At 43.8% G+C, this 11341-nt stretch overlaps 1 protein-coding gene across 1 annotated transcript; it reads right to left on the bottom strand.

Annotated features, from left to right (window-relative positions):
- Nucleotides 1-3504: 3504 nt before the first annotated feature.
- SLBP (stem-loop binding protein) lies at nucleotides 3505-10259 on the bottom strand. The gene is given in 8 exon segments (NM_001004403.2): nucleotides 3505-4514; nucleotides 5213-5297; nucleotides 6353-6502; nucleotides 7178-7309; nucleotides 7561-7620; nucleotides 8132-8236; nucleotides 9848-9979; nucleotides 10127-10259. Coding segments are annotated over 8 exon segments (825 nt in total). The 5' UTR covers nucleotides 10171-10259; the 3' UTR covers nucleotides 3505-4397.
- Nucleotides 10260-11341: the final 1082 nt, after the last annotated feature.

The following is an 11341-nucleotide window of genomic DNA, read 5'->3' as shown; positions in this document are numbered from 1 at the left end:
TGCCTTTATGCCACGCAAGTCTTATGTGCCTTAGCAACACAACGGAGCAGATAAGCCTGAAAATAACTGCAGTAAATATACACGTGAACAAAATGTTGCTTGAAAGAGTATTTTGACTCAAAAATTGATTCGTGGAACAAAGCTGGTTTTAGCTTGGCTTCCTTAAAGAGGCTTAAAGCGCTGCATTGTCAAGTTGTTTTCAGAACATCTGTCCCAACACTTCTAATTTTCGAACTAGCTTTCCATTTCTATCTGTAGTTAACAAAAGGGTACATGCTTTCCTTTAAGCTTCATGTGACAATAGCAAAATAACGAAGGCAGGCCCCGTTAACGTGCAAATGAAGGAAGAGCTGGACAGCTTAGCTCTTCCGTGTTCTGCTTGCCACCTGAGCAGCACACATTACCAACTATCCAGTCAAAACAGATGGACCTCTCAATTTGCCATAGCTATGACTACTGTCAGTTAGCCAGGCATGGTATGAAGGATGCTGAAAGAGGACACAAGACTCTTACTAACCAAGGGGTAAGGGGAATATAAAGCAGAAGGCACAGACCTATACAAAGCAGGGCTGACAGGTTTTGCTGCCCACATAACAACCTGCTCATTTTTAGTCTTAAAGGACTTGGACCTATCATAGAATCATAGAATCGCTAAGGTTGGAAAAGACCCACAGGATCACCCAGTCCAACCATTCGCCCTTCACCAATGGTTCTCGCTAAACCATGTCCCTCAACACAACATCCAAATGCTCTTTGAACACCACCAGGCTCGGTGACTCCACCACCTCTCTGGGCAGCCCATTCCACTGCCTGACCACACTTTCAGAGAAGTAGTATTTCCTAACGTCCACCCTGAATCTTCCCTGGCGCAGCTTGAAGCCATTCCCTCTAGTCCTATCACTAGTCACACGAGAGAAGAGGCTGACCCCCAGCTCACTACAACCTCCCTTCAAGTAGTTATAGAGAGCAATAAGGTCTTCCCTGAGCCTCCTCTTCTCCAGACTGAACAAAGTCTGGTGTTTGGCACAACAGCATTCTCCATCTGAAGCAGACTCCACTACACACAACTATGCACAAATAAACGTATGGACGTTATTTTTCTCTGACATTATCATATGAAGCGGACATAAATGCGAGAGAACTGCATTTCCTACATTTAACCACCAGAGGGCTTCATTCAACTGCAGAAAGGTTTTCCTGATCAGCGCCTTTGAAAAAACACCCAAATCAGAAAACATGGGAGATGTCTTTAAACACCACCCTAAAGGATCGCATCTAAGTGCTTGAAACAAAGCAGAGCAGTTCATAGGGGCCCCCAGTACAGGAAGGACGTGGAGCTCTTGGAGCGGGTCCAGAGGAGGGCCACTACGATGATCAGAGGGCTGGAGCACCTCTCCTGTGAGGAAAGGTTGAGGGAGCTGGGATTGTTTAGCTTGGAGAAGAGAAGGCTCCAGGGAGACCTCATTGTGGCTTTTCAGTACTTGAAGGGAACGTATAAACAGGAAGGGGAACGGCTGTTTACGAGGGTGGATAATGATAGGACAAGGGAGAATGGTTTTAAACTGAGACAGGGAAGGTTTAGGTTGGATATTAGGAGGAAGTTTTTCACTCAGAGGGTGGTGACGCACTGGAACAGGTTGCCCAAGGAGGCTGTGGATGCCCCATCCCTACAGGCATTCAAGGCCAGGCTGGATGTGGCTCTGGGCAGCCTGGTCTGGTGGTTGGTGACCCTGCACATAGCAGGGGGTTGAAACTAGATGATTATCGTGGTCCTTTTCAACCCAGGCCATTCTATGATATGACAGGGTTCAAGACACACTACGGATGCCCAGCTGTTTCACAACAAATTCAAAAGCTGTGCCTGTTTCACCACCAGCCACAGAACACAGCCCTGCTAAATAAACCCATCAGGCTGAACTGGTTCACCACAAGAAATACGTGGCCTGGGGGAGGATGCCTGCTGAGCAGCACATACCTGCATCTAAGGCTGGCTTTTAAGGAAGTCAGAAGATATAAACCATCCAAACTTCTGGACAAACCACTGAAAAGTTACTTTGCAGATAGTTCAGTGTCCCGAGACGTTTGCCAAAGGACAGGTATTTGTTAGGCCTTTCATTATCACAGAAGATCCGTTGTCTCAGGTGTTTGCCTAATAACCTCCTACTCTGAATTGGTACCACAGTTCTTCCTGATGTTTTGTCCACATTCTCCCCCATGCGTGTGTCTTTTAGCACACACCTTTCGTGTTACTTAAACAGTTTATCTCAGCTCACACATTTTCTCTCACCTTTCTGATCATCTCCCCCATCCCCTGTGGGGAGTGAGTGGTCATTAAGCAGTCTAATTGCTTCTCTTGACTCCGATACTGTTTCATCCTGGTTCCCCACACACGGCTTAAAATTATTTGCTATAGGATTAAGGTAATACTTTATGACCCACATTACCCAGGAGATCAGTTTGCACATACCTGTTAGCATCTCTGGACTAACCTGAACAACCTGAGAATAATGTCAAGTTTGACCATGATACCTGTGGGAAGTTCAGATATAGCATGATGTTATGAGTAATATGAAGAAAAGCCAATTCACTGATCACCTAATTCCATCCACAGCCTACACAGTAAGACAACACCAAACTAGACAGTTTGGGTATCACTGCTCACTACGACAGGTGTATAAGCAGCACAAGCACCTGATTTCTCCTGCTTACAGACAACATTTAAGTATCTACCACAACCCTATGGTTGGGCACTTCAAGATTAGGAATACAGAATGAAGATGAAACAAAGCATTAATTTTCCAGCTGTGCAATATACAGTTCTCTACAGAAATCTTGCCTTTCTGCTTAAAAACACCACCCTGTTTAACATTAATCCTTTCAGTTAGCACATAGAAGCCTTAAGGAACAGCACTGAATGATTCCAGGTAGATATGGACAACAAGTGTGGCTTGATCTTAAGACCACCTTATCCCCACAGCGCTGCTTCCTCTTGTATGTTTCCCTATCAGAGCAAGACAAAAGCTACGTTTACCTTAAGGGTGCCTGAGAAACTAAGATAGCTCATAGTACTCCTTACAGCCGGGATACTCACTTGAGAGCTGAGACATTTGTCTCCATTAAGCCTGACGGTGCTGTAAACACCAACAACCAGAAATCCCAGTTTAGAGATCAAATCAAGTCCTGTGTAATGGAGTTGGAAGTGCTCACCTAGCTTGTCTAGCAGAAGTTCTAAACAACAGACCTTGGCAGGCAGTGAACGGACACCCACTAATCCCAACTGATTTGAAGGAGACTGCAAAAGGCTTACCCATTACAACTGAACCACGGCAGTCTGCATGCAGACAGCTCCTGAGTCTCCCTCAAAGTCAAAAGTAGGTGCAAAAAACCACGTCATATCACAGCCTGTTGTTATTATGCCTCAGATATATGACCTTCAGTGTTTTCTTTGCATTGTGTTATCCACAGAACACCCGTAGTGGGAAAAAGAAGCTTGGGAGTCATAAATAAATGCATATCAATTTATTTTCCAGCAACATCCCATACAAAAGCAGTAGAAACATCAACTGCATTCAACAGAAAGTCTGTACAGTGTTATCATTTACAAGTTTTACACTTAAAAACAGCAAATTAAAAAGAATCAGTTATTTTCCCTAGACATTTTATGCTCTTGTCTGTATTAACAAGTAACTCATTACTATTTACAAGTTTCAAATTCAGGTTATAGTTTTTTAAAGTAATATTACTGCTACCTATATTTCTCCATATTGACATCCAATATGAAGTACCTTCTTTCCAATTGTATCAAAAACGTTTTTGTAAATGAAAAGAATCTGTGGTTTGTTGGGGTTTTTTTTTTGTTTCTTTGCTTTTAAAAGCTAAGGCAGCTAAAACTTAAGTAACTGCAACAGACAAAGGTCCTCATACGGATCAGCAGTATGCTTCTACCATCTGCATTACATCCAGGCAGATCTTTGCAGTAGAGACAGAAGGGAAAGCAAAATGACACACGTGATGAAAAATATTTCTCTACTCCGCCCTCGATCTGCAGGTGAAACACTGGAATCAAGGATAGCAAGGGAAAAATCAAATGGCAAGATCTTGCCCCCAACTGCTTAAAATCACTTGAGGGTAGCAATGCCTTCAGCTATTATTTTAAAGTTCTGTAAAAAAAAGTTAAAAAATCTGATATACATAAATTAAAAGTTAAAAAGAAGTCACACTGTTGAATTCAAACACAAGTTTGGTGCAGACAATAGGTAGACCAACCACAGCTTAAAGAACTTCAACTTTCCTTAAGATTTCTCACTATTGACAGGTAGAAAACACTCAACTGATGAATCAATCTAATATCTCCGATTTAAAACAAACTTCCTCTCAAACAATTTGCACAAAACTATTTAACTCACGCTATTTAAATCTTTAAGAGGCTCACTCAAACACGCTTCCAAGTCAAATTCGCCTTCTGCTTGATAGTCAATGTGTCTAACTTTGGTGGGAGTGCCAGAACAGGTATCCTGGAATACAAAGTCAGTTAAAAAATAGCAGTTAAGTGCAGGTTTATGGATGCAATAATTCACATAACTTCTTCTGCAGTTCATTTAGGCCTCGGCTTACACTTTTTTAAAGGCCATACAAAAACCTAAGGCCAGCCTTAAGACTGACAGGATTTAAATGAAGGCTTTTGCCCATTCACCTTCTATGATTTCTTGCATGCAGTCTTAAGGATCAGCATATGCATACACTGAGGCACTATGCAGATTTATATTCATTGTGAGAGAAACTTTAAGAAAACAGTAAAAAAAAGATGAGTGAATCTTCAGGAAAAGCATCTGCTCAGCTGTGCTAAGTGCTTCCTGGGTATAAAAAAAGCCTTCAAAAAGCCCACTAGTGCCAAGAATATACCAATTACATCCTGTTTTAACATTAGTTACAGTAGTCCCTAAATCATAACTCAGTTGATATGCTTTTGACAGATATCTAATGTTCCATAACCTGCAGAAGAAAACGTCTCTGTCATTTAAGCTCTAACACTCTGAATTCAGGCTACAGACAGGAATCGGTTGCAGCTGGGAAAGCATATGATTTAAAAATTGCTCAGTCCCTAAATATAGCAGATGATGGAATCTCTCACGTGTTCAGGCCATTCAGGTTATAATTCTAAGGATTGGACAGATTATTAACAAATATTTATGAAAATAAGAGGTATTCTTACATAATTATCTCGACAGCTCGTTTGAGATTCTGTAGAATTGCTTCCTATGGATTCTGTCTCCATCTCACCGAGGTCAACAGGACTACTGTGAAATAATTAAAAAGCACACATCTTAGAACAAATTATACTTTTCAGTAGAAGTTCACGGGTGCACCTGTGAATGTGATGCCATAAGAGCAAAGAGACCTACAGAAGGCATAGGCACAGCAGGAGCCAACTGCTGGGACAGAAGAGAATTGCAGGTTAACTTATACAGCCAAAATGGCCAAAGAATAAATAAGAGCCTTGAGATTGAATGATTAAAGACAACTGAGACTCAAGCAATGCCTCAGTACAGAAGACAATTCCTTGCTCTTTTCCTAAGTTATTTCTTCCCCTGGACAAGGTCTCCATTGATTTATTTTCCAATTAAGATTTAACAGCCTACATAGAGCCTATATACTATACACAGAACTAGACCCCAGAATGTGGGGATACGTTAGCATTTCTACCCCAACACATACAGCAGGCTTCAGAATTAAATACCAACTAACTCCCTTCACGTTGATTACAAGTAAAAGAGAGCTAATACAACCCCATGCTTAAAAGTTAACAGTACCTAGAGATGATTTTACAAGGATTTCTCCACCCCACTCAGGAAACAAGAATATATACAGCTGTTCTTGAACTAGCAAGCGAGAAGGATGTAAGGCATGTTCTGGCACACTGTATTGGTCTGAGCTCAATATTCATGACTGACCTGCCAGTCAATCAGAACTCCCCGGTACTGCTTCTAGAACAGAGTAATTAATCTAGATTGCTCTGCAAAAACCAGCCTGCCTTACTGGCGTGATTTTTCCCTTTATAGAGCACTGTGGAATTGACTCTGATTTCATCCAGTGAAAATACATTTGAGAAGCAGGGGCTATGTGCCCTTACAAAGACAAAGGACAAGCCCATTCCCACCAAGTATGTCCTGAAAGCTATTTCATATTACTGAGAAGGAACTGAGTGGCTCTCAAGAGCACTAATGGACCATGGACAAATAACTAATGAAAATATTCAGTCATCACTGACTTGTCTCATAAATGGCCATGCTGTTTTATCTATTAGAACTTTAAAAAAAAAAACATACATTTATCTAGAATATTCCATACATACATTTCTTGCAGATCACATCCTTCTTCAGTTGGTGGATCCCAGGAATGCAATGCAACTTTCCACAGTTTTATTTGTTGGTCCCATGACCTACGGCTATACTTCTTAAATTTATTTGGAGTTCTGGGATGAACTCCTGGTATACGATGGCACCTATTCAGATATTAGACATGAAAAAAATTAATGCTTTCCACACAGACTTATCATACAGCTGAAAAAGTTAAGATAGACTGCTGTAGACTGCTAGACAGGCTCATTACAGCATTTCAACCCAGGACGTTTATTTCATAAAATGAACTACTGCCCAATTCCAGCACTGTGCTGAAAGGCTGGGATCTACATATGATCATTTTAGTTCTTCTTTCTTTGGGTCAAATGGGAAAAAAAGACAATCTTAGATCTAAAAACTTAATCATGCAGTTTCTGCACATAACATATATTCCAAACTCAACAACAACCATAGTCCATTTTGCCGTTTACTTTACCGATGAGAAAACTGACTGCAAAAAAAGCAGTTTCATTTCTTCAAGCTGATAAGCACAACCGAAAGAGCTTACACTTTCATTTCTGCAGCATGAGAAAGTTTGAAGGGGAATTGCTCATGCACAAATCAGCTGTGAAATAAGTAAAAAGTCCCAGACCCACTTGATAGCTTGTTTCACTTAACTGGTTTCAAAAAAAAACCTTAAGTTTAATTTGTAAATGCCTTTTATTTCAATGTGCTTCATATGATTCTATATACCAAGTTTAGTATGTTCATATGCTTCGAAAGAACAAGTTGGGACCTACATGTGAACACTGAGTTTTCCAGAAGCTCAAGCACCTTACCTAGGAACTTCTTTAATGTATCTGTCATACGCAATTGTGTTTTTTCCATAGTTTATCTGTTTTTGTCTTCTCATCAAAACCACCTCATCCGTCTCAAGTTCTACTGTTACAGTGGACTCCTTTGAATCAGAACTGTAAGGATAGAATGTTATAAATTTGGGAGCACTATAAAACAAGCGATACTCAAAAAACAAACTCAGACAAAGAAGACTCAAAAGAAACACATGAAGTGTTTTCAAATGAATGCTTGAAATGTGAATGAATTTCAATGTTGGGGGAGAGCTAAGATGTACTACTTCAACTTGAGGGTTTTCAAAAGCAACACTGCATTTGAAAAGTCAAATCTATTGCAAGGATTTTCTTCAGCTAAGCTAGAAACCTACCTTCCTGAAGAGGACTTCCTTTCTCTTGAAAACTCATTCACCAGGAGTTTTCTTCTGTATCTGCAAGAGTTCAAGTCAATATTAAGAATACACACAGAGAGAACATACATGGCTGCACTGTGACAGCCTGGTGAGTTTTACCTCAAGGCAGTAACCTTAAAGAAATCCACCTATACACTGTAAATACTTTCCACTATGAAGCAGCTGCTTCAGTTTTCCCCTAAAAACTAAAGAACACAACACATCCAAGGACTTTCTCTTCCTAAGTCTACTATAAAAAGATCTTTAAACAGAAAAGATATTCAAAAACAGTAAACAGTGACAAGGGACATTGAAAGGAACGTGGATAGCTTTCTTCCAAAAGGGAGAGATTTAGAGACATACATGCCCCCAGCGTGCTATGTTACTCCTGCAGAAATTAACTGGCCTGAAAGGCAGAACTCTGACTCCAAGGCTGATTGAACTCCAATCTTTGTAGACTAGGACTGAACCACAATCAGAGTCTGACTGAACCGTGAAGTTTCAGTCCTTTCCCTCCTTTCCCCACTTCATCTTAAACACCGATGGGTACCTGGCAATTTCTTTGTTAACACTGGTTCTCATTTCATCTTCTTCCACTGCAGCTGCCCAGTCTAAACACCGGGAAAGGGGGCCAGGGCCTTCTGGTGTTGTAAAACTGAAAGGAAAAAGAAAAGTTCTATTGTATTTTACCCCTTCCCCACCATCTCCCCTGTTTGCAATTTGATAGCTGTTTGATGCTTTCAGGTACAGTACTCACAGTGCTTGTGAAGATCTTGTATGATTCTACTGAAATTTCAGCATTGTAAAACTAAGCAATTGATGATTCCACTTTGAAGTTGTTTGATTTGGGGGTTGGACTTGATGATCTCTAGAGATTCCTTCCAACCCCTACAATTCTCTGATTTTTTATTTATTGGTATTTTGCTGTTCTTCTTGTTGTATTAGTAAAAGTTGTTGCAGATATCTGTAGAAACGTATCACTGTAGCAGGTAACCTAGACTACACTTTAAGAACTTTGTTGGTTTCCTTAAGAAAACAGTGTGGGAAATATCTTTACTCGTTTACTCACATAATTTCTCTCCACTAAAGCAGTTAACCAATATTTATTATTTCCTGTTTAGAGACTCAACAGGTATGAGAAAAAAAATTAGAACACAATGATATTGTGCACCTAATCTAGAAAAAAAATCACTTAATTTTTAGCTGGTAAACTAAGATTTGCAAACAGTATGTAATAATTGCATTGTAGCCTGTTAACATCACGAGAAGATTCAAAACTGGGAAGGGATATTCAAGGCCAGGCTGGATATGGCTCTGGGCAGCCCGGTCTGGTGGTTGGCGACCCTGCACATAGCAGGGGGGCTGAAACTCTATGATCATTGTGGTCCTTTTCAACCCAGGCCATTCTACGATTCTTATATCTCTTCCTAATCATCAGCAGCCTAAATTCAGACTGTTAATCAAGTTTTCCAGAGCAGTTTCAGTCCTACCGGTTGATCATCCTAAAGCACGAACTCAAAGCTGTGCCCTACAGACCAGAAATGTTTCGTTAGATCTGGAAAACCTCTGGAAAGTTATCAAGGCTCTGCCCAGAAGCTTCCCTTGAAATCATGGAATCAGACCCACCTGCACTAAACGCAGCTCCACATTCCTCCCTGCTCAGAAATGGACTCGAGCTATTTAATGATTTCGTCCAATTCAGACTCACTGTTCTTTTTAGGTGTACCCCAGTTCCCAAATCAGAAAAAAAAAAAAAACCAAACCAAACAAAACCTGTATCAAATAGCACAAGTGCACTTACAAATAACTTTTCTACTTCAATTATTTTCTAACACTTAAATTATTTCCTGTTTTTCAGAGCTGACTGCTCTCTCAGCAGAAGGAAACCACGAGGCTTTTTGATGGATCGGGAAAGCATCCCTAAGGTCATCCAGCCCAACCAGCCCTCCATGCCCACTGACCGCGTCCCTCAGTGCCACATCTCCACGGTTCTTTAACACCTCCAGGGACCGTGACTCCACCACCTCCCTGGGCAGCTGTCGCAATGCATCACCGCTCTTTCTGAGAGGAAATTTTTGCTAAGATCCAACCTGAACCTCCCCTGGCACAACTGGAGGCCATTCCCTCTCATCCCACCGCTGTTACCCAGGAGCACAGGCAGACCCCCACGTCGCCACAGCCTCCTCTGGTGCCCCACACCCTCAGCCCCGAGCCGCTCAGGACTCCACGTTCGCGGCTCCCTCCAACCGCCGCCGCCCGCTCTCACCTGTCGGCCCTGCTGTCCGAGGGCCCGCGCTCCGCCTCCTCGAACACCGCCACACCGCCATCGCTCTGCTTCCTCCGCTTCCCGTCCGCGCCGCGCTTCCTTCCCTGGGACCAGCGAGGGGGCGGCTGCGGGCTGCCAGCAGAGACGCGCTTCCTCAGAGACCCGCACGCCCCGCCGCCCCCCAGAGCACAACATGGCGGCCCCTCGCTGAGGGGAGCGCGGCCCCGCCGGGACCGGGGGCAGCGCCCCGAGCCGCTCCTCGCCCTCCGCCCGCCCTACCTGCTCCTGGCCGTGCCGTGCGGGCTCCTCTGACGGAAGGACATAGCGCGGAGCCCTCGGGATGGAAAGACGGATGAAAGGACGGACGGACAGAAGAGACCGTCCGGAACTGCCGCTTTACCACCCGGCTCTTCGCATCTCCCGCCAGCCCGGCCGGCCCCGCCCCCGGCCGGCCGCTCCACTGCGCCAGGTATGGGGGGGACCGGGAGGAGGAGAGAACCAGAAGAGGGGAGCGCGGCCGCTGAGGCGCCTCCTCTCCCCAACCGCTCCGTGAGCACGGAGGAACTGCCGGCCAACCCGCCTCGGAACGCGCTTGGAACCGTGACACGCGTGGCGCCAGGACACGAATTCCTTCTCTCTCCCCCCCCGCAGCTCAGCGCGGTGGTTCGGCCCGGCCCGGCCCCACCCCGCCGTGGCGGGAGATTGGAGCGCGGTTCAGCGCCGTTTTGGCGCGCGCTCCCTGCGCCCGCAGCCACCAATGGCAGCGCCGGAGCGAAGCGCCCCGCCAGGTAATGGTCAGCGGCTGCGGGTAACTGAGCCAGCTGCATGGCAACGGCATATGCATCGGCATAGCCAGCACTCCAACAGAAACCAGTAATGGTTAGGAACGATGTAAAGGAGAAGTGAGTTTTTTTTCCCCCACCTCGTGCTGTTTTCTCCCTCACATTCTGTACACAGGTCTTGCACTTTTCTTCTCTGCAAGATCTCTGGTGTAGAATGTCTCCAAGCTGCCTCCCTCTGTGCAGTAACAGGCTGGCTTTGTGCTTAGCAGAACACTAAGAGCTGAAAGCAGTACAGCTGAAGTGATCTATCTTGGCAATTCCTTTCCCTTTGCCTCACCTTGAGCATTACTGTATCTCTTGTGCAGTATCTGTAAAAAATAGCTGTGCTTGCATCTGTGCTATGCTGCCACTCTCCCACACACTGCTACAGATAACAGAACTGTACTCCTGGATGAAGGACATGCTTGAAGTTCAAAACAGAAATCAAACCCCTATTCCCCAGCCTTGCTCTGAGATGAATTAATGGCACATTTACCTGAATTCATCCAAGAGGGGCCTGGAAGCCCTAAAGCAGTTACTATAGCACTACAGACATGCTAAATTCAGCTTACCAAGCAGAACTATCTTCTTTAACACAGCTTTAGGATTATACCTGCCTTGCATCATTCCTATCCTTGACAGCAAAGAAAATCCGTCACAAAAGCACTTTCTC

The sequence above is a fragment of the Gallus gallus genome, chromosome 4 (genome assembly GCF_016699485.2).
Source record: "Gallus gallus isolate bGalGal1 chromosome 4, bGalGal1.mat.broiler.GRCg7b, whole genome shotgun sequence".
Lineage (NCBI taxonomy): Eukaryota > Metazoa > Chordata > Aves > Galliformes > Phasianidae > Gallus > Gallus gallus.
Note: the sequence above shows the minus strand (reverse complement) of the source record. Positions and strands in the feature narration are given on the sequence as shown.